This window comes from Aythya fuligula, chromosome 7, assembly GCF_009819795.1.
Source record: "Aythya fuligula isolate bAytFul2 chromosome 7, bAytFul2.pri, whole genome shotgun sequence".
NCBI lineage: Eukaryota > Metazoa > Chordata > Aves > Anseriformes > Anatidae > Aythya > Aythya fuligula.
The window spans coordinates 27094622-27121921 of NC_045565.1; the positions used below are offsets into that span (position 1 = coordinate 27094622).

A 27300-nucleotide genomic window follows, 5' to 3' on the forward strand; every position below is an offset into this window, starting at 1 on the left:
AAATGCTTTGAAATACAATGATATGAAATGTATCTATTTACTTTTATATGCATATATAAGCATTCCTTGACTACAGACAAAAAAAGATAATGGCTAAGTTCTCTCCTGCTAGCTTTTTGAAACTATAAACAAGGGAATGAAATATCTAGTGGGAGCATTATGTTGAAAATTAAAGGAAGATAAAATTTACAAAAACTAACTTGAGATAACTTGTCTTTTCCTATAATCAACCTGTCCCTAGGTTGTGTAGCAGCAGCTCTCACTCTGTTGCAAGTTAGAGCAGTTTAAACATAGAGGTATTATTTCTCAACTCTCTTTTCTGGCAAAGATACATCGTACAACCTGCAAAGACTTGGGTGGTTAAGGTGTGTTTTAAGAGTTGTTTTTTTTTCCTAATTATCATTACTTCATTTTCTCGAAACAGGTTTCATCTATGAAGTGCGGCATCCTTCCAATATCTCAAGAGGCTCTGATTCTGGGAGATGTTGCTTATTACAATTATCAGGGATCTCTTGATGAACAGGAAGAGAGAATTCAGCTTCAGAAAGTTCTTGGACCCAGTTGCAAGGTATTCAGCCTCATTCACGCTTTCCAAAGGCAATTTTCATGTTCTGTGCCAGTTTCTACCATTTAACATTAGTGTCTTCATTTACTAGGTATTAGTCTTGAGAAACCATGGTGTGGTAGCACTAGGAGAGACACTGGAAGAAGCATTCCACTATATTTTCAATGTGCAACTTGCTTGTGAAACACAGGTGAGAGAGAATATATTCTTATTTAGTCTTGCAAAAGGTGTGACTCAAGATAGCTCAGTATCCAGCCCATTTATCACAGCTGAATGTTGTGTCAAGGGAAGAAACTTCTCCCTGTGATCACAAAGAACTGTAGAACCTGATAAACAAAAGGTCTTTAGAGCGCAGGTACAGGGTTGCATGTTTAAAAATAATTTGAATCCCCAGATCAGTTTTTCCCTATTGTCTAACTTTAGCTGTCCTGTTGGCCATCCGGGCATTATTTGTAATCTGCGGGGAGAAACCACTGAGGTGTCCTCGCCTTTCACAGAAGCCTATCCCCAGAAACATCATCACTTTGCTCTTACGTGTTCCCCAGCACGTTCCCAAGTATGTGTTTGGAGGGGAGGTGCAGATGGCAGTCTCTCCTCCCTCACCCTGCCATTAATTTTGAATTCAACTACTTGTTCATTTTGAAATTTATATTAAATTATTAATTAATATAATTAATATTAATTATATATTAATTTACATTAAATTAAAAAAAATTTACTGTTGTCATACAAAAAGACCTTTTCGGTGTACTCTGAGAGTTAGTGTTTGTGTCCACTCCTTTTGGAGTGCAATTACTAGTAGATACTATCATCCTTTTTAAGTAAGAATCACTTGCTTTATATTTTAATACATTTTTGCACAGAAGAAAACTAGCATGAGAAATAGCTGCAGCTATATATATGAGTTTCTCCAGTGCATCCAGAAAAGCAGTGACTCCAAAAGCACTTCCACAAACAAAATAACGCTCACTTATGTCTTTAGGTGCACGCGTTAGCTGGAGCAGGTGGGATAGACAATCTCCTACTACTGGATCTGCAGAAGTTCAAGCCTTCCACACATGCTGTGGCAGCAGCTGGAGGAGGTGGAGTTAATATGGCCTCGCAACAGAAATGGAAAGTTGGGGAACAGGAGTTCGAGGCACTCATGCGGATGCTGGACAACCTGGTGAGCACACATGTGGGGCATTGTCCATGCAGCCTTCATAAGCTGTTGAGTGTAGGGTCAGCTTCTGTACCACAAATGTTTCTTTCTGGCCTTTTTTGTGAGCTTGAAAATGAAGGCAGAATGACTTCTTATTGTATATTAGATCTCTTCTGCTTGATTTAGTTCTTACTATGTCAGTGTACTGAAAGTAGTATCCTGCCCTGATAAGAGTTTATAATCTGTTGATCTTAAACTTTATCCAACCCATCTCACAAACGTTTGCTTTTTATAGTGGCCTACTAGTGAAAATGTTTTAAATGCCACCCTATTAAATAGATGTAGAATATTTCCTCTGTTTTTGTTAATAATTCTAATATTAGGAAATAAGACTGATTATTTGAAATGTCTGTTCACTACACTATGAATTCTGGAACAGCCTTTTAATACAAATAGAGGGAGAAATGGGAGAGTGTCATGAACTAGAATTGTCATTGTGCAAGATAGGAGGACTTCATGAGGATATTCAACCAAGTCACAGCCTGAGCAGGAAGGTCACCCAGTAGCTGTGTATTCACAAAGGCAGCAGGAAGGCCAAGTGTGAGTGGGGGACCTGTCCAGCTGCCTACCTGCAGGGTAGTTTAAGTGGGTCTTCTGAATGTCAGAAGAACAGTAGGAATGAATTACAGCGACCACTAGCCACTTCTCTGAAAAGCTCAGTGAGCCTATTCAATGCCTACAGAGCAGCACAAAAAGTTCATAAGTACTTTAGTTATTTTTTTCTGACTTTTTTTCTTTATAATTATTTTCTCTTTTTCATTCTCCGTAGGGATACAGAACTGGCTATGCCTACAGGCAACCATTAGTCAGGGAAAAACCCAGACACAAGAGTGATGTTGAGATCCCAGCCACTGTGACTGCCTTTTCGTTTGAAGATGATGCAGTCCCACTGTCTCCACTGAAGTTCCTGGCGCAGAAGCAACAGAGGGAGAAGACAAGATGGTTGAACTCCCCCAACACGTATTTGAAAGTGAATGTGCCTGAGGAGTCCTGGAATGGAGAAGCCAGTCCCAGGACCAAGATCACGGTAGGCGGATGCTTTGGGTAGTTGCTTTGTTTTTATGCTGCTTGAGAGAAAGCAAATTACACGAGGCTTTTTTGAAGACATCTTTAACGGGATTAGCAAATCAGTTAATCAAGCAGGCAGAAATAGATTTGTGGAAGGTTTAATGACACCAATGTTAAGGGCTCCAAGTGTTTTGGGCCTTGCCGTTGTTTGGAAGAGCAACGGTTCATGTTAAAACGTAACGATTATTTTCCCTTAATAACCAGTTCCTCCGATTCCTTTTTGTGCTATTAATTATTGGCCAAATATAGTAAGGCTTTAAATCACATGTGGGCTGCTCTCATATCAACAAGTTTTAATTCTAATTGAGCAACATGGTGGGAGATGTCCCTGCCCATGGCAGGGGGTTGGCATTTAGACGATCTTTAAGGTCCCTTCCAACCCAAACTGTTCTGTGATTCTAATTCACCTCTGTGAATTGAAGGAGAGAGAGAGAGAGAGAGAGAGAGAGAGAGAAGTGTTAGGGGACTCTGAAGAGTCTGGTAATGTTACCACTTCTAAAGATGAACAAGACTTTTCCTCCTGCTTCCACTGTGTTTCCAGCCCGGGGAGTGGTGGCAATGTGTGTGTGGAGCACGTTATTTGCTGTTGGGCTACTCCCAGATGCACGATGCAACCGTCAAAGCATCAGCTCCTCCTGCTGGCAGGCCAGCAAGCTTCTACACTTAAGTTTGGGAGAAATATCCTCAGCAACAAATGTAAAACCTTTCTACAAAGGAAGAAGGCTCCAGACAAAATGTGCAGTTAGCAAAGGTGGAAGTTGACTGAACGAATAAGAGAGGACAGGCTCTGGAGCTTACAGATCTGTGTGCCAGTCGCTAGGAAGCATGACACTTCCTAAACGTGACTTCATTAGCACACAGTACTATGTTTTGCAAGAGTAAATTTTGGTGTTTACTGGAAGTAATCTTGATGGTACATGTTCAAATCCCTTTGGGGAAGCAGAAAAACTTGCAGGGACCTGGGATATTTGTGGATGTCATGTGGAATAGAGAATAGAGTCAGGAAGGATTTTCCTTATCTCTGTTCTTTAGCCGTAAGTCAGAGCTGAGAGTTGTCCCTCTCCATCATGCTGGTTTTTAGCATATTTTTTTTCCTTTAAGTGGATGAAAGCTGATGAATCTTCGAAAACTAGTGGAGGAACGCCAATCAAAATTGAAGATCCAAACCAGTTTGTTCCTTTAAATACAAACCCCAGTGAAGTGCTGGAAAAGAGAAATAAGGTAAAAGATGTGAAAAGAATAAAACTAACATTTCCAAGTATAATTATATGTTAAGTAATTGAAAATTTTTAATTGTTCTGATTTTACTAGGAAGTTTGTGTGATTGTGGCACCAGAAAGCGTTATAAAAACATGTATTTAAACACGTGATATACATGAATTCTGTAGAGAGATATAAGCAACATTTGTACATTCTGAATGCAATAGTTTGGTGAATGATGAGCATTAACTCTGGAAACAGAAGATTGGAAATGGTAGTGCCCTGCTATTTAGCATTATATTTAGTAGATAATTAGGTGTCAGCATGAACCAAATTGTTGTGCATCAGGTGAACCATAATTCAGTCGGTTCAGATGGGTTCTGCTCTGTGCTAATTCTCCTGGTGTTTATTGAGCTGGAGTCTCTCTGTCCTAGTCCACTCTGTAATGGCAATGGAAAAAAAACTCTCTGTAAACACAAATGTCTTGGTGCTTTTCCCTTCTAGCACATAAGGCGCTGACTGTCAGACTGACCAAAAACTCCACCCTGGACATTACTATACGAACAGATATTTGGGACACTTTCCATTTGATTACAGAATCTTTTATTTCTTGGAAAGCGCCATATCAGTGTCTGTGGGGATTGAACTGGAGTCAGAAGGAGCAACTCCCTTCCTTAGAGTGGGCGAGGCACCCTCTAATCATCTAGAGATTTATACTGCAAGTCCCAGACAATGATTTTTAGATTTGTGCAAGTCACTGTCTCCTTAGTTAGTTGGCTCCTATTTTTCTGCTGTACAATGTTTTTATCTGATCTATTTTTTTTGTTTAGATCTGATCTGTCCGTCTCTTAAGCACTGACAATGTGCTAGGATTGTTGTTTTGGGGAAAACAGTGAACTTTGCTCAGAAATAAAAGTTTTGCCTTCCTTTATGACCACAGAGAACTTTTTCAGAGCTTAGCATGTGATATGCATTTTGGGGATGGAGAGGACAGATTCGGATAGCATACAGATTCAGATAGAAGACAGATTCAATAGCGTACTATTCTTTGGAGTTTATTTCTAAATACTAGCTCACATGAAGCACAGAAGCTGGGGGTAAGGTGGATCTTCAGTGGTACCTGAAGAGCTAAACAATATACGCAGTGCCTTCAAGAGAGGAAAGGAACATCTTGTTTTTTAGTGCGCCAACATACAATTTGTTCCTCTGGCCACACACTACTACCTGTATTATTGGTTTTACAAAGTTGATGGACGTAGGATTTGGTTAAAATTAACAAACATAAATAACTGCTTCTAACCCAGTTTATTTTCTCTACGTATAGATTCGGGAACAAAACCGATATGACCTAAAGACAGCAGGACCGCAGTCTCAGCTGCTTGCTGGGATCGTTGTGGATAAAAAGCCAAGTCCCGTGAGTAGGACTAATTCACTGATTTAAATATATATATATTTTTTTTTTCACTTTACTTTCTTTCAAACTTCACTTTGGGTCATTTTCTTTCTAAATACTTCATTATAACTAAATGTTTTAATGGCATTATTTAATAAAAAAAATAAAAAAGGGAGGGGGAACATCATGCATTATAGTTGAATCTGTTGTTAAATTATTTTCACTTCTCTGAAGAAACTTATCAGAAGAATATCTTGGTCCCTGAGCTATAAGCTTTTGAGAGATGTCTCTCCTTTGAAGCTATCATACTTCATACAAAAAAAGACCAAACGAAAAACCACACACAAAAATAACACCCCACCCCAAATAATGTGATTGTGACACTGTAAAAGAATGGTGAGTTATAGCTCTGTAGTTGGTGTTTATTTCTACATAAATGTCTATCCAATGGGGTAATTTTAGTGTGGATGTGTCTGTCTGTCTCTCTGCAGGTCTGGTGTCACCAAACTATTAGCCACATACCTGTCCCTTGCTTCTCAAGTGTTCATTTTTGTGGTTTTCTCTTTTCCAGCCAATGCAATTTGAAGATGACGAGCACGCACCACCAGCACCACCCAACCCATTCAGCCATCTCACAGAAAAAGAACTGGAAGAGTACAAGAAAACAATTGAGCGCAAGCAACAAGGGTTGGAAGGTCAGTGGTGCATGTTTTGTTTTGTTTTATGTTGAGGTTTACATTTCAATCATCAGTTCATTCCTAGTTTGAAAATCTACTGTAAAAATGTAACTACTTGCTTAATTGTTCCTTGAGGCAGTGGAATTATTTCTTAATTTTTCACTTTTAATTTGGTAAATGCTGAAATTAAAGCAATGGAGGATTTGCACAGCAGTGGGGTTGAGAAAAAAAAAACATGCTTTAAATTAGTGACCTTTTTCTTAGAAATCATTGGGTTCTTAAAATAATAGAAGTTAGCTTGTGCAAGTCCGTGAAGGTCATTTAGTCCACCGTCCTCCTCCAAATTAATTTCAAATTTGGGTCACATCTCTTAGGGCCATGTCCAGCTGAGCTTTCAATACCTGGAAGGATAACGATTGTGCAGCTAGTCTGTACAACTTCGACAAAGGGCAGAAGGTTAAGTTATGTAAATGATATGGGACTAGTTAACTCTCTGAAAAGTGATTTTTGCCGCTTAATTATGAAATATATGGTAAGGTAGAAGAAATCTTTGTGATCTCCAGGGTCTTTTTTTACCCATTCAGATATCAGAGTTCACAGGAAAAAAAAAGCTGCTGAGCTCTCACTGAGAACATGAAATACGCTGTGATGCTTCACATTTGGTACAGCCCTGTCGATAGGTTCTGCATTTTCAGACCCTCAAATTCCAGTGGTTCTGAGTTCACATTTGTAATTTATTATTTCCAGAAGTTTACTGAGATGTTTGATCTTGGCTTCTTTAATTTTTTTCTTTATTCTCCCAACGTGCAAGGCTCATCTGCTTTCACTTTTTACATCTTTTCACCAGTACTACTACTCTGTAGGGAATTAGGGAATTGCTAATTCTTTTTTTTTTTTTTTTTTTTTTTTTTTTTAACAGTAACACTTACTATGCACTTTTGTTCACTAATACTGTGTAATAAAACAACTTTGCTATATACCGTGTTCAGGATATAGTGTGGTAGCCTATTGTAAGTCACACGTTCTGCTGTTACAGCTATTTAAAACCATAGGCATGCTCCTGGAATGCAACCCTCCCCCCTCTCTTTATGCTTTCTATTAAAGAACTAATATATAATGATTGTTAGCAGATGAAATGTGTAAATCCATAATTCTACAGAGTTTAAACTGTGTACTGCAACTTCTTGATGTTGTCAGCATGAACTGCACAATGCTAGCAGAGCTGTAAATCTTGTAACGCTAGTACTGACATTCTTTATTTTTACTTTTGCATGGCTACTAATTAAAATCTTGTCCTGCAGATGCTGAACAGGAATTATTCTCAGATGACGGTTCATCTGTGTCACAAATTCAGTCACAAACTCAGTCCCCGCAAAATATCCCAGAAAAATTAGAAGGTATTCCACGTAGTTTCTCTGAAATACCAATGGCTCTGATAACCTGAGTCATCTGCTCTTTTGCTGGGTTCTTTACACTTGCGTGATGTCAAATGAAGGGAAAAAAGAGCCCTCTTTTTCCCAAAGTCTGGGTGGGACTCTATCCAGTAGACTGCTTTTCCAATTTTTTCAAATTACCTAATTCTCACAAAGAGAAAATAACATGGGGAATATTGACATTTAGATATTAACAAGGTGGAGGAAATAGATGGTACATTTTGGTGTTAAGATTAGATTTTTGGCCTAAGGGTTTTCCAGAAAGCTCTAAGAAAGAACTTGGGAACAGTAGTGCTCCAAAGATGGAGTATGGAATTGCTGAAGTTTTGTCAAGCGGTCTCTGGAGCAAAGTAGGCAGCTTGAGATGTATATGTACCTGGCAGAGATGAGATTAGCATTTTCAGCCCAATATCCTTTACTTATGTTTTCAAAGTATTTGTCTGTTTACAAGTAGGCATGTGGATAAAGGAGTAAAGTCCCCATCTGAGCACTTTGGGTTTCATTCTTTGGATCACGATCCAGACTGACATCTTTGTTTCAACTTTGGGGTTGTGTTCTTTTGTTTGCTTCTTTGTTTTCACGATAATGCACCTAAGTAATTGCAAATTTTTCCATTCTCTTAGAAAATCATGAAGATTTCTATACCCAAAATGCCAACCTAATATCTGTGGAGCTACCCGTTGTGGTGGTGAACGGCAAGGAAGATGCACATGATGTGGAAGAAGACCTCACCAAGAGGGTCAGTCAGTTAACCACTAGTAGTACTGTGGAGAGTGTAGAGATTACCATTAAAAGCTCTGAAAAGATAGAAGAGGCCCTGTCCCCTGAAGGGTCACCTTCCAAATCCCCGTCAAAGAAGAAGAAGAAATTCCGGACCCCATCTTTCCTGAAAAAGAATAAAAAGAAGGAGAAAGTAGAAGCATAAATGCAGTTCTGTTGTGAGGAGATGTTGCACATTTTAAACATTTAAGTTGACCATTAACAGAGTAGTGTTAGGGGTGTGCAGTAACTGGACTTCTTAACCTAAACAAAAAGGAACTGGAAGAGGTTTTGCTTTAAACAAAACAAAAAACCACCGCCACCAAAAAAAAAAAAGACTTTCATGTTAATTGAAAATTAATTCATCTCTCACATAACTGAGTCCAAAATTGCTATGAGGGTTTGAAACATTCATTAGTTTTGTGTAGAACTACACTGTCAGGTGCTCAAATACCATCATAGCAAGATCAAATACCATCACAGTATGCAGCAGCAAGTTCTGCGTGGAGTATTTTGCAGACATTAAAATTTTCAGTACAGTAAAGTCTTTAATAAAGTTACTTAGAGTGATCACATGCGGGTTTTTTTTTTAAAGAAAAAAAAAACCTGCTCTCTCAATTGGTAACCAGATCATGCATTTTTGTATTGTGATTTTATGACCATATATTTTATGTTTCCGTACCCCTGTTTGAGTGGGTGCATATTAACAGCACACCTTTAAATATTTTTTTTAAGATTAGATCATGTAGAAATATTATACACTGGCACATAATACTAGGGGAAGAACTGTGTAAGAGAAAGTTTATTTGGAATTATACAAAATGTCTAAGAATTCCATTCATCAATAACTTCTTTGCCAAATACTTCATTTTAGTGAATTATAATTTTTGAAGACTTCTTTTTTATTCTATCAGTTGGGGGGGAACCCTTATTTTTCAAGGAGGGGGGGTTTTATACACTTAACATTGATAATTTAGTTTAAGTGGCAAAACAAAAAGAAGATTTTATATGTTCAAATGTTTCTATACCATTCAGTATAAAAATATTATAGGCATGTGAACCAAGCATTTAATAGTAGAGTGTATTTAAGAATGCTTGGTTTAGAATATACTTAAGTATAATTCAGGAATCCAGGGAGTTAGAAATCAGAAAGAAAAACATACAAAATTATTGAACTGGATTCATGTTTAAAACTTAGTGTTGGGTTTTTTTTCCTCATGGTATTGCTAATGAATGAAGAAAAATAATCTCTTAACATAACCAAATGAAGGAAACAAAACTGTTAAAAGGGAAAGTGAAATAGTAAGAAAATAGGAGGAGACAAAGAAAGTAAAAGTTTGGTGATTATTTTTTTTAAATATATGATATGGATTGTGGGATATTTTTATTAAATCAGCAAAGTGACATTTCCATATTAGAAGTTTTAAATAATTTGTATGGATTCATGTGGAGTGTAACGCTTTTTTGTTGTTGTTGTTCCTTACTTTCATTTGAATTGTAAAAGGGTCTCGTGAGTCTGTGTTGTCCTTTGGATGAACCCAGAGCAAATCAGAGCCTAGTGCCATGGGTAAGGGTGGTACCGCCACTTACTCATTTTTACTGATATTGTCATTTTATTACTTTTACTGTATTGTAAATACAAACTAAGCATAGAAATTAACATAGGGTTTTCTTCACTGTGTCAAACTGTCTGTAAATCAGTCATCGCAGTAGGACATACATTTGAAAGATCCATGTGATTCCCAAATTGCCAGTTGAAATACTATACAATATATAATTGTTAAATATGGCTGGAGAGTGGTTTGGCATGCAAAAATGTTGATTATAGCATGTTTGGGGGCTGGTTAGCTTTGACCGTGTAAGTGTGATAATGCAATGTTGGAATGGATCCTGGAAACAATTTTCTAGCTATCACTAAATACTGGAATCAGTGTTTTTAATCATAGTGGAAACTTTCAGTTGCTTACTTTTTTTTTTTTTTTTTTTATGTTCTACATTATTTGTGTTGTATTACAACATATGTAGAAACAGTAACCTGTGAACTACGCTTTTCATAACTTTTTTAAAAATATATCTAAATGAATGCAATGTGCATAAATATTTTTTAAAATGCAACCGTGAACTATTTGCACCTTTTGCTAATGCCTCTATTTACTTGCTTTGGCATAAAGAATGAGCCAGCCAACTCTTGTGTCCTGTGGAAAATATATAAATGTTATCTGAAATTGCTCATAGATGTAATGCTAATTAATGTTAAATCACAAATAAACAGTATTTTAAATAGATGCATGTTGTATGGCTGCCTTTTGTTTATACAGGGCTTTCACATCTTTTGCTTGTAAAAAGCTGACTTGATTATGCACACTACTTCTACAGAATTTATCCTGAAGATGGGTTTTCTTGGGCTTATTCTGAAAGTTGTGCAAGAAGGTAGCCTGATCTTACTAGAGAACAGTTGTTTTCCTTGTCTTAGATCCTGGAAATGAAGAAGGACAGGCCCATCATAAAAAAAAAATTATAATTATATTTAAAAAAAAAGACACAGCATCATCAGGCAGGGATTTTGAACCCCGGTCATGCTGGTGCAGCCAGCTTCTGCTTCATCTGTCTCTCTTTGCTCTGCAGCATGGGGCCTCGACATGGAGCTCGGGTGGTGTAAGTGCTATGTAAGTACAGAGCAGGGAAATAGCTGCTAGAAATTACCGCTTCTTTCATTTTCCTGATGAAAACAAAGTATTTTGTGGGAGATGTTTTCATTCAAAGCTGTTTGAGGACATCTGTATCTTGCCCTGCCAGCATACAGTACATATACCTCAGTGTTTGAGGCAGCAGCAGTTGAAGCGTTGCGTTTTTATCTCTCTATCAACTTTGTGATATGTCTTTAAGGACTTTTAAGAAATGTTCATTTCCCTTGTCCTCCCACAAATCAACCTTTTGTTTGTTTACAAGTCAAAATCTAGTCGTCCAAGTCTGGTGACGGTTTCATGAACCCAGTCTTCCTGTGTGGGAGGATACTTTTGGTTCAGCATTTTAAATAAATCTAATCCAAGATCCAAGTAATTTCTTACTATTGTTCGTCTCTAGGAGTGCCTGCAGCCTGCTTATAGACTAATATGAAAATAATAGGTAATAATAATTGCTGTTAGGATGCTTCACCCAAGGAAGTCAGAGCACTATGGAGAAGAAATGTATGCCGTGAGGAATTCCATGCAAGCCACCATCGAAGAACCTTGCAAAGGAAAACAAAGAGTTGTAAGTTGTGCATCTTTACCCTTCCTTTGTTGATAAGAAGAGCTGTATTGTCGTCAGGTGGTTGCTTGCGGACTTCTTACAGACTCACCTGAGCTGTGTTACGTGGCAAAACAGACTTTGTCTGATTTGCTGCAAAAGTTGTAAGACGTTACTTACTTTAGATCAGGCTTTAGGTGATGCAAGAGGACAGGATAAGTCACGGTTAAGGCTGCTGCCAGCATTTTGACCAGTATTTTCCTGCCTTCCTAGCTGAGTGATCGTGCAGTGTTGAGCACATAGCATAAATTGGCAATTACTCATTGGAAAGCAGTAATTAAAAGCCACGTGGCAATCACATGAGGGCATTCAGAGAGCTGACAGCCGGGCCGGGGGCGTTGCGTGTGCACGGTGCTGGAAGGCTGGATGTGCGCTCCTGGCGGGGCTCTCGCAGAGCCTGTGTAAGCTCCTGCTTCTGCAGATCAGCTGAATTTTGCACAGGCTTTTAAGGGAATAGTAAAAAGCACATCGCTAATGTAAAGGTTGTTCAGTCCTTTGCCAGAATTTCCACTCTGTTGCAAAGCCAGCAGCAGTGGAAGTTTCTAAAAGGGAAGATTTCTCCACCTGATGTTCTGGCAACTTGTATTTTTCTACAGGTTTGTTCTGCGGAAGTGTTTGATTACATTAGCTTTGAATTTTGTGTGCAGACAGTGCCTGCAAGCACAGCCAGGCAGTTTTCACTTGGACCAGTGCTCGGCATGGAAAGTTTCAGCAGTGATGAGAAGCAGGGGGCAGATGTGGCCACAGCTTGTGTTTCCCCTCCGTGCAGCCCAGCCCTGGTAAATCTACACGTGTAGATATTTCATCCCCTAAACACGCTACTACATCCACAGCGATGGGAGCTCTGTGGGGCCATTTTTCTGAGGATAGGGAGAGAAGACATTTCCTTGGGTGAGTTCCCAAAGTCCCTTTGCAATTAATCACTCCTTTTGTCTTTCTGCATCTGCAGGAGCAATGTGTATTCAAGAGTTCGCACTCTGAAATTTTGGTCGAGTCCCAAAGTCAAACACAACCTCCGAAAGCTGAACGTTCAAGTGGCCGTTAGGTGGCATCAGATTTTCACATTTGCTACATTTCATTCCCTGCTGTTGGAAAGCCGTTAACAAAAGAGCTTTCAAAGAAAGTATTTTGGTGGAGATTTGGTGGGCATTATTCCAGTTCCAGCGCAGCGAGATGAAAGCAGACATCTGGCTGCTGGACTCATTTTCTTTATTGATTCATTTCAAAATCCAGAAATGGAAGGGGCTTTATCTGGGAGGCAAGACATCCACTTAGCTCAGTGCTTCGGCGACCAACAAAGAACGTAATACATTTTTGCACTTGGAAGCTTACTGCACTGTTCTAAAGAATATCCTGACATCGAGTGCCTTCTCTCTTGCAACCTCACCCACAGGCCAGGGGTCTCTCAGTGTTTCTGAATGGCTGGGGTAGAAGAGCCCTGTGGAAAGTGTGCGGCTGGGAGCCTGCAGGGTTCTGGGTGCCTTGGAGCCAGGGCAGAGCTTTGCTGACCTCCCCCTCAGCCGTGGCTTTAGCCATGGACGTGCAAATGGAGAACCAGATGTCAGGGGATTTGTAAGGCAAATTGCATCGTGGCAGCTGTGTATCAAGGAAGGGCTACGGTGAAGGCAGATATTTAAAAGTATTAGAAAAATGTGCTGCTTTTGAAGTTCAGCTGCAACAGTTTTGAGGGTTGCACTAAATTCTCATGGCTCCTCGAAACAGAAAGGCAAGCTTTGCCACTGACTTAACCCGTTTGTGTCTCCTTGCTCTTTGGCAAATAAAACCTGTCAAAGCTTAGGTTTTTGTACTTTCTGTGCATCTTAGTCTCTGAGCTGTAAATCCTCAGAGGCTGAGGGCAAGGTGTCGGGAAGCATCACTGTTTGCTTGCTCTGTTTTTAGGCTATTCTCTAAGTGTCTTCCTTGCATCTCTTTGAGAAGCAGGACACTGGGTAAGTTGGACTTTTGTGCTGATTTGCTACAGTTGTGTTTCTGTTAGCCAAACTTGAGAAGGGAATGACTTAGCTGTTAATGCTGATACTAACTGTTGTACAGGGAAAAAACAGGCAGCGTATGAGTAAATAACAGACAGTGGTCAAAGACAGACACACCCTGAGTTGTCTCAATGAGAGAAGAAAAGCACGTTTGGCTCTGAAAAAAAAAAGTCTAAGGTGTTGTCAGATGTTTCATACTTGGGATCTGCTTGTAAAAGAAGTCACACAAAGCAGAAATAGTGGCTACAAGTGTTTTCCACATGTGTTCAGCAGAACTTCCTTTCCAGACTGTCTTGCCTGACTTCTCCAGCTTCTCCTTCCTGTCCCCGCTCCACGTTTGCACCGGATCAAACTCAGGGAGTGAAAACCAAAGTCTCAAGCCCATATGTGACAGACTCTTTCCCTTCTAGGCTCTTATGCTTAGGTGTGATATTAGTGCATCTGTATCATGCAGATGTATGGATTTCCTGAATCACTCTCTCCAACCTCCTCATCAGGCACTCCGCTGAGCCCCAACACCGCTAGAGGTCCAAACATTGCCTAAAATTAGATGTTCAACAGCCAGATTTTCCTCCAGAGGCTTGGCATGCTTGCAGATGCCAGGGAGAGCTGCAGAAGAGCAAGCTGCTGGTCCAGCCCTGCAGTGTGAGGCATCAGAAGCCACGTAATCCTTTGTAGGGGTTGCCATGCATAGGGCTGAGCATTGTGTGACAGGGCCACTGCTGGACTCTCCTCTTTCCCACTGTCGTTGTAACAGCTGAGCAACAGAGGCTCTGCAAACTTCAAAGTTTCACTAGACTCACGTAAACTTACTGAAATCTTATCTAAAGACACAAATCCGCAGAAACCAGGCTCTAGCTCTGCTGTGCCAGGGTAGCTGTTACCACCACGAGGGCTTTTCAGGGCACCTCAGGGCTCTGCAGGACAAGGCTCCCTGCCATGGAGCCCCAGGGACAGCCCCTGAATCCCTCGCTCATATCTCAGAGAGGCTACAAGGACTGAAGTTTCCCAAATTGCATCTTCCCTGGGTGCCAAAAGTAATCTCCAGAGGGTGGGGTGAACGCGCCGCACTGCCTGAAGTTAGCAGCCTGTGTGCTTCACCCTTTCATCTCGGCCACCCCCAGCACCAATTCCTCTTCGGGTGCATGGACAAGAGGGAGAAGTTGGCAGTTTGGGAAGTAACCCTCTCCCCAAATACGAGCCACCAGCTTGTTACAGCACCTTTGAACACACTCGCCTCTCTAGCAGGCAACACCAGAGTGTTTTGGTGTTCAGCACTGACTGTTCCTGTCAGGCCAGACACCTCTAACACCAATGCCTGTAATTACATATGTTGCATGTGTTTGTGTGTGTATACGCATGCTAATTGTACCTGCATATGATTAATATATGCAGAGGCATTAAATTATTTGCCCTGCATGGTGCTGGGTGCATAGGCCGGGGAGGAGAGTGGTCCCTTAAACCCCGTCCCTGGCCTCACCTAGGTCTGAGGCCTTCGCCATTGCTTCTTTTACTGAACGTGGAGGGAAAAAACATTAATTGGAGAAATCTGTATTTCACAAAATAATTGAACTGGCATCTCTGAAGGTGATCAGGGTGCTGTGCTGCCTTGCTGTCTGCATGGATGGAGCTGAAGCCGCCCTGAACCGACAGCGGCCTCCCCAGTGGCCTGGGCCCAGGGAGGGCAATGAGGAGGCAGCAGTGGGGACAGAGCCTCTCACGGTAGTAGATACACGAGTAGATAACATGCAGCGTTAAGACCACAAAATGACGCTGTGTTACTACAAACTTGTGATGTTGAGCACCTTTAACATCCTGCATCTTATTCCCAACGCCCCCATGGGCCACAGCAGCTGCACTGCCTGCCGCAACTCCCCAGTGACCAAGGCACACAAATGGCTTAAAGTCTGGAAAACTTAAACTAAACGGGGCACGTTCCCAACAGGAGAAGGAAGGCACAGGCACCTTCAGGCTCCTGACACCTCCTTCCTCCCTGCTGCTTTCTTGCTGTGTTTTCAGTCTGTGTGAGCTGCCGTGCCGGTCTCGTTAACCCCGGGTGCTGCGGTTGGCACGGGGAACACCTCATGTGGGGAGTGAAAACGGGAGGGTGTGTTTGTAAGGGTGGATACACATGCATGCAAATGTATCTGTGTGTGCGTGGAAGCTCCTCCAGCTCTCAGCAAAAACACCTTTGCATTTCCATTTCAATTTTCCAGCATTGCTATCTCCCTCAGCCATCTCTCCTGGGGAAAATAATGTTTGTGCGTGTGCTGTGTGTAAATTAAAAAAAAAAAAAAAAAGAAGGAAAAAAAATAAAGTGAGTAGATGATTTCCCTGGTTACACACATTTAATTTTTACACGTGTATGTAACATTGCCCTGGGAGCTGCTGCTCACGTCTCACTCTACAAGGCCATCTACACGCCAGCCGAGGAAGCAGCTCTGCAGGGTGCCCCCAACGTGCCGATCATGCACCCAAAGCCAAGGCAACGCTGCTCTGTGGGTGCCCAAACCCTGCCAGCAAGCCACTGCCAGGGCAGGACCTTGTTATCGTGTGGTTTGCTGTGCTGTACGTGCATATGGTGGTGTGCAAGGTGGCGATGAAGCAGGCGATTTCATCTCGTCTGGCCTTGTAGCAGTGGGACGAGGATGCCAAGTGGTCCAGGGGTGGGAGCCTATTGATTCCCCGATGATTTTAGTGCTGGTGATTCTCTGAGAGTTTTAAAGTTCACTGTGTGCTGGGTGTTTGCAGTCCTTTACAAGCGATGCTGACTAATAGCTTCATTTGTATAAATTTTTAAGGAGCATGAAAATCCACCCAACTCTCTGTGTTACTGTCTTTGTATTGATACTGGGTATCGCCCATTCCTGTTTTTTTTTTTTTTTTTTTTTTTTACAATACCCAGCTGCATTGTGCACAGCTTTGCCCTGAGCCAGGACAAGGAAGTTCACAGTTTGCTTCTTCAGCACTGGCATTACAAGGGCAGACTAATTGCTACCTCTCTCACCCCCTGGCCTCACAGCAGCGGGGCAGATCTCTGCCTGGCCACAGCACAGCTGCCAGAGGAAGGGCAGGTCCAGCTCCTCGCACAGGAATGCCCCACGACCATGCTAGAGGCCTCAGAGCATCACGGTGCAATGGAACCGAGACCAGAAGTTGAGGCTGGGGTTTGAAATTTTCCCATTTTTGTTCCTTTTTCTGTCTGTTTCTGCCAAAGCCCAGGTTCTGAGAAACACTGCCCCTGCGTGGGCGATGGGGCAGCCCTCCTGGCTCCTGCGTCAAAGACCCTCTGGGCTTTTTGTCTCCTGTGGGGTGGTTCCCAAGCAGAAACCAAGTTACCATTTCCTGTACGTGTACCCACATCCCCGAGATTAAAAAATAGGAAAGAGAAAAAAAAAATCTTAAAATATCTTACAGTTCTTTACACCTCAAAATCAGGAAAACAAAAAGATAGACATCTCCCAAGCCCAAGAGAAGGGAATTGCTGAACTATAAAAACCCACAGCCCTGAGCTGGCGCACACCAGCACAGCCCTGGTGTCTTTGGGGGTGTTTCTGGGTTCACCCCAGCAGGGAAGCTGGTCTTGTACGTGGGCATCGCCTTTTATTTGGTATTTTCCTTCTGTGTCCCGAACGCCGAGACATCTCTTCACGTCCCGCCCGTGTCTGGAGCCAGTGGCTGTAAAGGAGACCAGAAGCAGATAGCAAAGTTTCCCTGCTCCGCTGCCTTTTCGTGCGAGCTGCGTTTATCTGCATTGTTTGACCAGCAATGGCAAATTACACCCTGCGCAGCGTGTCGTTAGGGAGAGGCAATTAAATACCAACCAAACGAGTATTGCAGCCAACGTGACCGGGGAGAAACAGCTGTAATCTGCATGGCAGCTGGGAAACATGGGGAAAATAGGAACCTTTCCACGCCAGCCTTGGCCCCAGGCTCGGCTGTGCCCAGGAGAGCATGTAAAGGATGCAAAAAGGGTTAAAAGGTTTAATAAACCAGTCTCACTGTTGTTTTTTTTCTTTGCAACAAGCCATTTTTCACTTCCACAGTGTGGGTGCAATGTTTAGCCATGAGGAAGGTGCGGTGCCCGTCCTCTGGTACAGAAGGTGGGAAGAGGAAGGAGAAGGGCAAGCAGCAGGGAAATACCGGAGAGGAAGAAAAGAGTTGAAGCTGCAGGAGCGCTGGCACAGGAATGACCGGGTATCAGCTGGTTGTGACTATTGGGAGCCTGGGACACGCGGGAAGGGGGTTACATGGTGTGGCTGCCCAGTACAGCAGGAATTGGGCTGGGGGAGCAGCAGATCCCCTCCACCTCCACCCTCCCCGTACGACTCTACGCTCTCTGAGTAGCAGCAAGGCCAGGCTATGTGAATGTTATGATGCCAAGCAACTGAAGAGGAGCAGAACTGCATCCCTAAGCTGCTGCTGCACCCCCTGGGGCAGCCCCTGCCTGTCACCCCACAGTCATGCCCCAGGGGACCCCACCACCACGCTGCCTGTGTCCCCAAAAGCTGGGTGTCAGAGGCCAGCAGCCCAGCTGCTCCCTGCAGAGCCACCCAGACCTGCCGGGAGCATCTGGCAGCAAATCCACCCCCCAAAAAATGTTGTCTTCTGCTGGTACATCACAATTTTAGACCGTGTTTTTCTCTTAAATGTGGGAAAGCAAAAAATACTTATTCATTTCAGTACGATGTATCAAGTGCTAGGAAAGACCAAGAGTGCTGAGCAGCAAGGAGCTAGCAAGAGACAAGGAGAGCGTGTGCTGGCTTACAGCCTGAGTGAGAAAGCTTATGGGCCAGCACAAGTGCCAGGAAAAAAAATAGGAATGGGGAGGGCAATTAGTAGGCTGGGTGAAAATAGAGAGGGATCACAGCTCCCACCTGTGTAAGGGGCAGGAAGCAAGAACCTGAGGCAGAGTTTGAGGCGGCTTTCAGAGGAGATCACGGAGATGCTTTAGAGACACTCAAGGACAAAACTGGTGGAGAAGATCTGCCCGCACACCCCGGGGCTCCTGCCCAGCACGTCACACCGCAGGGACACCCGTTTGCATTACTTTACCGCCTGCGAGCCACCCGCTGTCACGTCAGGAAGACAGGGGTGATTTTTCTCCATTCTCCAGAAAGCCTGGGAATGAGTCACGGTGGAGAATGAATTACCTGTCACGTCTTGAAAAGGAGCTCGCTCCCACAATGGCTTGAGGTCAGCGTGGTGGCAAGGGAGGAAAGCTGGCGGATCGGGGAGGGAGAGCCAACTTGTTTAAGTTTGGGGAGCAGCTGGGGGAGTGAAACGCCGGAGTTACAATGGCTTCGTGACAAAGGACTCCATCGGGTGGAGCTGCTCCCATGCATCCCCTCCCTTTGGCTCCAGCCACCTGCGCCCCAGCCTCTGGCGGTGCCCCTAAGCCACGTCCCATCCCGTTCCCATCTCACGCCTGCTGGGCACCAGGGCAAGCAGAGCAAGGGCAGGTGGCAGGCAAGGGTCTGCAGGGACAGCCTGCAGCCGGTGCTGGTGACACTGCCCCTCACCATGGACTGGGCAGTGATGGGTGCTCAGGAGCAGGTGTAATCACAATTCGTTAAGGTGCTGCCTACAAAACTTCCTGGGTCGGTCAGCAAAGGTCTTCCCTAAAAACCCAAGACAAATTAAACAGGCAGCATGCAGGAAATGAAAACAGCAAGATTCCTCCCCCTCTGCTTTAACCTTCCAAACGAAGATTGGTGTCTGATTTGTGCTTTGAAAAAGTGGGGAAAAAGAGTCTGACTGGAAGATGGAGAAATCCTTTGTCTTTAAACATCTCCTCAAGCCTCTTCTTGCCTCGAGCCTTTCCCCCTTTCTCTGTGAACAAGGGAAATATTTGATCGGTAATGCTGGTTTCTTCCCCATAAATAAGCCATCCAAGGAATGAGTGTCAAGGGGAAAGGAGGAGTGCCTAAGAGCTGGAGGAGTCCCAGGCATCCTGAGAAGTGCTGGTGCTTCGGTGGACCACTGCACTGGCTCTGGGGCAGCTTTAAGATTTATGGGCTGCGAAGCAGGAAAAAAAAATGAAATCCAGGATTTCACTGATCTCTGTGCATTCCTCCACACTGCCTGATTTCTGTACCCCAATGAAATCACACCTGGGCACCCAGGTGAGGAGCCACCCTCCACCTGCACTCGCTTTTGGGCTTGGGGCCACCTGGGTGACCACAAGCAATGATGCCAATAACCCTTCCCATGCAAGGGCAGATTATTTTGCAAAACAGGTTGCAAATGAAAGAAAATGGATTTGGAAGCGAAAAGACTAGTATTAGAGTGGGAAATGAAGTGCTAAAAAACAAAATGTTGGTCCTCACAGCCACGGTTCTTAGCACTGATCCAGGCTTCCTGCTGCCCTGCCCTGGTGAAGGCGGTGGCGTGGGGAGCCTCTGGGTCCAGCTGTGAGATCGAGCCTTCAGCAGTCACTCCAGATCCATCAGAAATCTGCTTTGCCTCCAGCTGCTCTAGTCTGTGACCACACACACTGTGGCACCACCACCACCACCAAAAAAAAAGGGAAGAGATGCACTAGCCCTTCAAGACTTTTTTTTTTTTTTTTTTTTTTTTTCCTACTATCTTGGTACCGCTATCGAGCAGTGCGAAATGTCTGCCCTTGACAGATGGGCAGTGCAATTAGCACTTGGAAAACAGGTTCGTCCTTCCAAAAGGGCAGCAGCAGACTGCAGGTGAAATTTTGTAAAAGGATTACGATGGCGTTAGCCATAAAGGAGAGAGAACAGGTGGGTCCAGGAGCCTTTGCAGACCGAAACCCAGAGCTGTCCTGTCCCCGGACCCTTCCACTGCCTCCGCATCCTGTGCAGTCTGTCCGAGGGGTGATTTACAGCCTCCTCCACCTGGGAACAGCTCAGGCAAGGAGTCCTCACATGCTGCAGCCTCGCTCGGCAGGCACAGCCACCACAGGGACAGGAGGAAAGGAGCAAGGGTTTGCCGATGGCGTGGGCAGCTGGGCTGTGCCGGCACCTCGTCCCTGCTCACCCCGCTTCCCCCAAGCAGATCCGCGGGTGTGCAGCCAGCCTGACAGAGCAGCCCTGAGGAGAGAAGCCTCGGGGGGAGCTCAAAGGTTAAACAACGTAAACAAGAAGGCAAATGAAGAGAGCCCAGCCCAGCTGGCTGTATTTCGGCTAACATGGATGGGGGTGCCGGACCGCGGTCGCTGGGTGTGTGGAGCTGGTGATATTGCAACACCTCCTCCCTCAGCGCTTTGGTTTTTGTCCCGTCCCTCCCGTTCGCAGTGGGAGCAGAGAGGGGGGCTACGCTGGCAGGGGAAATTTCCATGGAAATGCCCCTGCATGTAACCCAGCCCATATCCCCTGGAAACCCCATTTCTCCTGGGTCCATTCCCTTGGAAACCTGGCACCCCGGCCTCTCCTCGGGCCCTCCCTGTGGCAGTGCTGCTGTCTCCCGACCCCGCTCCCCAGGGAACGTCGCAGCAGCAGGCAGGACAGACCTGTATCCACGTGGGAGCTGTGCTTTGGGGCTGCTACAGGTGCACGAGGACAGCCAGGCCAATTTGACATCCTGCTGCTGTTGGTGGCCAAGAATGGATGCCCAAAGAAAGCCACAGTGCCGTCACCTCAAGCAAGGACCGTGGTGGGCGCATGGCGCTGCTGGCACATGGTTGCATGCCCCATGAGGCACGTGTGACAGCCAAAATGCTGCAGCCGTGCTTCCCCAAAGCCATGGGGAGCCTGAGGGACATCACTGCATGCGCTGCTCTCTGGGTTTAGCCCGCTCCCGGGGTGACTCAGGTCCCCGTGCCACCGCAGGTGCCAATTATCGCTCCCTGACGTGGCTGGATGTGGGGTTGGGGGGCAGCAGGGCCAAGCTCGCAGATGGGGGTCCCCTCAAAACACAGCTCAGAAGCCTCGGCCGATGTGGTGTCGGCACCCCTCGAGGGGTGAAGCCGGGGCTGTGCTTGGGGACCCCCAGGTGGCCCTAAGAGCTTGGTGTGACAGCAACAGGCGGCCCTGAGGGGGGACAGAGCAGCTGGAAGATGTGTGGGGCGACATGGGGCAACACAGGGCAACATGAGGCGACATGGGGCGGCATGAGGTGACAAGGGGCTACATGGGGCGACATGGGGTGACATGAGGCGACATGAGGCGACATGGGGCGGCATGAGGCGATATGAGGCGACATGGGGTGACATGAGGCGATGTGAGGCGACACAGGGCGGCATGAGGGGACAAGGGGCTACATGGGGCGACGTGAGGCGACACGGGGCGGCATGAGGAGACACGGGGCGACAAGGGGCGACATGAGGCGACATGGGGCGACATGAAGCGACACGGGGCGACCCGTGCCGGCAGCACACCTTCCCAGCCCGCCGCCTCAGCTCCCCGCAGGCGGGGCCGGGCCGGGCCGCCCCGTCGGGGAGCGGGGAAGGGGCGGGCCGGCGGCGGCGGCCCCGGGGCCCGAAGCAGCGCCACAGCGGCAGCGCTAGGACCGCGGCGGCGCCGGGCCCGGCCGCACAGGGCCCCACGGCCGCACACGCAGCGCCGCCGCCGCCGCCACCGTGCAGGGCCCGGGGCTCGGGAGCCGCCGGGGCATGGGGAAGCGCGGCCGGCCGCGGAGGGAGCCGCGGGGGGGAGCGGGGGCGGCCGGCGGGGCCCGCTGCCCCCTGGGGGAGCTGTGCAACGCGGGCATGGACACCTTCCTGCGCAACGTGCAGGTGCTGCTGGAGGCCGCCAGCTACCTGGAGCGGATCGAGAAGGAGAATAAAAGTGAGTGAGCTGGGGAGGATGGGGGGGGGCATGAATGCACTGCTCGGGGCTGGGGGGGCAGCGCCGCGGGGCTGGCACCCCCCCGTCCCCGGTCCCTTCGCCGTGTGCCCGGTCCCCCTGCCGTGTGTCCTCGCTGCCCCACGGCCGGGGCCGGTGTCCCGCAGCCCGGGGGGGGGGGTCCGCGGGGAGGGAGGAGGCGGCGGCGCGTCCCCGCTGCCCCCGCCGGGGCATGGGCACAGTCACGTAGGCAAGCGGCGGCGCTCGCCAGGTAGCCGCGGGGCAAGGCAGGGCAGGGCGAGCGGCCGGCCGGCCTGCCGCTGCACGGGGGGTGCGCGCACACTGCGCCATGCCCCACCGCGGAGCGGGGAAGGGGCTGCGAAGGGAGCGTGGGGGGGGGTGAGGCGTGCTGCGAACAAAGGGGCCGCCGTGCCCCGGGGCGCTGCTGTGCGTTGCATCGCGTTGCGTTGCTTTGCTTTTTGCACTGCGCTGCTTTGCTTTGCTTTGCATTGCGCTGCGCGGCGTTGTTGCGCTGAGCGCCCTGCGCGGGGCTGAGCTGAGCCGCGCTGCGCGCCCGCGGAGCTGCGCCGAGCCCGAGCGGGCAGCCCCCGGCCCCGCCCCCCGCGGGCGCATGGCTCGCACATGGAGGCAGCCCGGCGCGCTGATTGGCGGCCGCCTCCCGCGGGGCGGGGCCAGGCGCGACTCTCCGCCAATGCGCGGCGCCGGGGTCCCCCCCGTGACGTCACGTGTTGCTGAGCGGGGCGCGGAGCGGGCGGGGGGGCGGCGGGGTGAGCCCGGGGCTGCCGGGTGCCCTTGTGTCCCCGCGCGGCTCCGCGCCCCCCCCCCCCGCCTCGCTTTTGGCTCATTTCGTCCTTTTTCCTCTTCTATTTTCCTCATTTTCCCCTCTTATGTTGCTCTTCTCCCTTTTATTTTCCTCTCCTTTTTTTTTTTTTTTTTTTACTCTCTGCCTTTTTTTCCCCTTTTCCCTTTTTTTTTCCCTTTTCCCTTTTTTCCCCTTTTTCCTCCTCCTCTCCCAGCTGCGTTTCCTTTTCCCCTTTTTCCTTTTCTCCAGCAGCAGCGCCCCGCCATCCCTCACCCCATCTCCATCACAGCATCGCCCCCCCTCCCCGCTCCACTGCCCATAGGGCCCCCGCATGGGGCACCCCCACTTTGCGGGGCCACCACCCCGGTACTGCTGGTCTCCGGCCAGGCCGCTTTCCCCTTCCCCAAAACTTGGGTTTTCGCCTCCCATTTACAATTTGCCGTTTCATAATGAGCCTGCACGGCCGCGCAGCGGAGGAGCAGAGCAGCCCAGGGGCGGCCGCGCACAGGGAAAGGCTGGGAGCGAGCAGCACTGTGTGCTTCGTTGAAAAATGCATCCTTTTAGTGTTTGGGACCAAAAAACGAGCTGATCGGCGTAACTTGCTGGCTGTGCTGCGTGAGCAGGACACGGGGGTGCAGGATTTTTGTTGCGTTATTTTGGAAAGAAAGCGTTCACAGCCAAGTTGTTTTCACTGAGTCTTCCGCTGACGATAATCACAGTCCCAGCAATTAAACTCCTCACTTCTCTTAGGAGATTCTGCAACATCTTTCTTTTTTTTTATTTATTTTTTTTTTGTTGGCAATCGGGACATTTTAGGTTGAAAAGTCCCGTTTAGCCCAGGGCTGGGCTATCGAGCGTGCTGCTGGAGCCGTGGCCGTGGCGGAACAGGCAGCTTTGACGTGTTGCTCCCAAACAAAGAGAAACGCTGCTGGAATTGGAAAACAACCTCTGAGCACCACGGGCCCGGTTTGAACTGAGAGCAGCTGCAGGGGCAGGAGGGTTACGTCCGAGGGTATCTACCTGGCCTGGCTGGGGAGAGATTTGCGTGCTCAGCTTGGGTTATATCGCACCAGGAGGATACGCTGCCCTTTAGTCTGCTGGAGCGGGCAGGATCGCTCGGTGCACCCCTCGCTGGCTGCCAGCTGCTGATAATGGCTCCTCGCTTATCAGTGCCGTCTCCTACCTGGCAATTAGCAATAACAAAGGAGTCCGGCCCCAGAAGTTGGGTGATGGGAGCTGCGTCCCAGCTGGCGGCAGGCAGACTCAGCACCCTCCTGCTTCCTGCAGCCTGCCCGGGTCATTTGAGCGCGGCGCTCGGCAGGGCTCCGAGGAGCTATTTTGGGGTGACTCCCACCAGGAAGGCGGCTGAGTCACAGCCCTGCTGGGCTCGGTGCTGTGCACGTAGGGGAATGACGGCGCCCTGCCCCAAGGAAACATGGTCTGTGGAAAAAAACAAAACAAAACAAAACACAGAGGTAGCAGGTGGATGTTTGGCTCCACCTGGCCAGCACAGGTGCTGGGGATGGGGAAGCAGCAGGGGTTGGGAGCAGAGCCCGTGCGTTATCCTGATGGGGTAGCACTGCTCATCATGCAGATAGTGCATCCTGAAGGGCTTTGGGAGCTAACGATGGGGCTGTTAATGGTGAGCCTGGAAGGGGATCGTAGTTCACACCGTTTCTAATAAGCCGTGCTCAGTGCCTGCATCTGTTCTGCCAAGCCCTTGCTGGCCGTACAGGTTGCTCACCTCAAAATGCTGTCCCAGGCGGGGGTGGGTGCTGCCTGGTGGAGCAGCCCCATGAGAGCTGGAGGCGATCTGTCAAGACTTTATTTTTTTTAACCATCTCCCCCTTAGATGCATTTGCAGCGTACCGTCAGGTCTGGAGCAGTGGGACACTAATTCAGTGGTGCCCATGCAGTAAAACGCTGCTTTGGTGTTCACTCGCTTTGTTAAAAGCTAGAGTGTGTGGGTCTGCAAAATTATCTGGAGTACACTGCAGTGCCTGGGTAGGATGGAGTCCTGTTTTCAGACTGCTTGGGTAAAATGGGATGTTTTTAGGTACTGAAATCACAGAGAAGTCTTTCCTCCAGTTTTCTCTGCTGGAAATGAGCGCTGCCTGCCTGGAGATGCAGCTCGCAAGGCGAGACCACAGGACCCAGCCCCAGCACACCTCGCTGACTGACACGGGCGGGTTTCCAAATGACCTGTTTCTAGGAATCGTAGCTCGGTATCAAAGGAATGGAAACATCACATGAAAAATGACTCTGGCTGTTCTCAGAAATGAAAGCTGTGCTGAGGGCAGCGCTGTTGGTGCATGGGTAACCTCTGCCAATGCCCCTTCACAACGGTGTGTGGCTGGAAGGGGGTAGCAGTTTGTAACAGCAGCTGAAGTTATTGAAGTTTGGAAGATGGCTTTAGAGAGAGGGACCTGAAGTACATTCAGCTGGGGTTGGCATGTGCCAGACATTACCGGTGTGTTCGTGGACTCATGCTTATGTCAGTGGAAGGTTGCATAAACACACGTGATTAATTCTTTGGATGTGATGCTTTATCTGTAATAGACGTGGTACGTAACACACACTGATCTCACTACAGATACAGACACACGCTGTCACATCCTCCTCTAAAAGCAGAAAGGCGAGCAAACCACCCTGACAGCGGTGTCCTTATTCACGTGTTTAGTAGAGCTGTGCACAGAGGACTCCAGCCCCTCACAAGAAGCTTGCTAGATCTTCTTTGTGGTCTGACTTTCAAGTGCCGCCTCCGTTTAGTGACCTTCTGACCAGGAATAACAAACAGGTGACCCTAGATTTGTCCTTTGCTCTTGAATAATCCTGTCTCAAGGAGAGCAGAACTGAGCCTTGAGGGTGAGGCAATACTGTATTCGTCACGTGGCTCCCTCCATTGTTTTTGGGGCAGTTTGGGGTCTTTTTCTGACAAGCCAAAGCAGAGATGTATCAGAAACCTGTAATTAGTAGAGGGCAGAAGGATACGAGGCTGCCTTAAGTTTGTGTGCAGAGCTCCCATGAATCAATGAGAGCTGAACCCCGGTCTCAAGGTCGGTATAGGTGGTCCTGGATCTTACGTTGATGCAGTATTTGGAGCAGTACAGGGCTCCTTCATTTCTCTATTTTTCATCCAGCTCACAATAAGCCTCCTTCATTCCTCCTGGTTCGTGACCTGGCCACAGTGATTCATGAGTTAGCCACTTCCAGGTTGGGTTATTTTGACTCAGGCTGCTTGGACCTCGTCATAAAATGCAGAAGGAAGCCACAGCAGGAGAAATGATGGGGCAGAGGTGGAGCTGTGGGGCCGTGCCAGAAGCCCTACTGAGAACCGATCACGTCCCTTGTCAGCAGAGCATCCTCAGAGCTGGCAGAGAAGCGCCATTGTCTGGAGAACCCGACATTAATATTAGTAAGCTGAGGGACCCCATCCTGTATATGATGTATTTTTTATTTATGGGCGGCCCACTTGCTTAATTTTGCGGCCGGGTTAGCCAAGTGACTTGACCCAAGTCACAGCACGAGGCACTGACTCACAAGGAACTGGGGCACGGCGCGGGTCTGAAAACAGCAACGCATCTCTCAGAGGATTGGGAGCAAGCCAGCAGCCCGGAGAGGCAGCACACCTGTGGCTTTTTGCCTTATCGATCGGTAGGGCTTGCTCTTTGACTCTGTGTGTATAGCATGAGCTTCATTCCTGTCCAAACTCTGGGGTATCCAGGTGGTTTGGCTGCGAGCAATTTCTGTCCTCACCGTTGGATGGGTTCCAGGCACCAGTGGGAGTGCTGCGAGGGATTATCTGATGCCTTGCAAAAGAACGAGGCTCCTCGATGAGAAATGAGGCCACATCCTGTAGACGCTGTAGGTCCCTTACCAAAGGTATTGCAGGCATCGGAAGGGAGATGGGTATGGGAACGGAGACGCGGTTGTTAGTGTGTGCTGGTAGATGGCATGTTCAGGTGGGCCACAGATCTTCTTCCCCTGGCTAGAAAAACAGGGCAGTTTTATGGAGCTCTTCTCACCAAAAATTTGCTTGTTCCACACTCCACTGAATCTTTTTACTGATTTGAGAGCTGCAGAAAATGGGTCCTCACGGGGATCTCTGTTCATGCCTTAGTTGCAGGGGTGTTAGGTTGCAAGGCTTTG

General features: G+C 47.3%; 2 protein-coding genes across 8 annotated transcripts in view; both read left to right on the forward strand.

The window, feature by feature from the left end:
* The window catches only part of ADD3 (adducin 3), a 98058-nt gene extending 87477 nt beyond the window's left edge, over positions 1–10581 (forward strand). For 6 of the 7 annotated variants that reach the window (XM_032190763.1, XM_032190764.1, XM_032190765.1 and 3 more), the window contains 9 exons: positions 425–568; positions 657–755; positions 1548–1730; positions 2536–2793; positions 3936–4055; positions 5359–5448; positions 5999–6122; positions 7406–7501; positions 8161–10581. In XM_032190763.1, the coding sequence (XP_032046654.1) occupies positions 425–568; positions 657–755; positions 1548–1730; positions 2536–2793; positions 3936–4055; positions 5359–5448; positions 5999–6122; positions 7406–7501; positions 8161–8462 (1416 nt within the window). In that variant the 3' untranslated portion in view covers positions 8463–10581. The remainder of the gene's footprint in view (positions 1–424; positions 569–656; positions 756–1547; positions 1731–2535; positions 2794–3935; positions 4056–5358; positions 5449–5998; positions 6123–7405; positions 7502–8160) is intronic. The other variant, XM_032190769.1, reaches the window with a different exon arrangement.
* An 11575-nt stretch (positions 10582–22156) lies between these two features.
* MXI1 (MAX interactor 1, dimerization protein) overlaps positions 22157–27300 on the forward strand; it is a 43355-nt gene continuing 38211 nt past the window's right edge. Inside the window, exon 1 of the mRNA XM_032191553.1 lies at positions 22157–22331. Coding sequence (XP_032047444.1) covers positions 22157–22331 — 175 coding nt within the window. The remainder of the gene's footprint in view (positions 22332–27300) is intronic.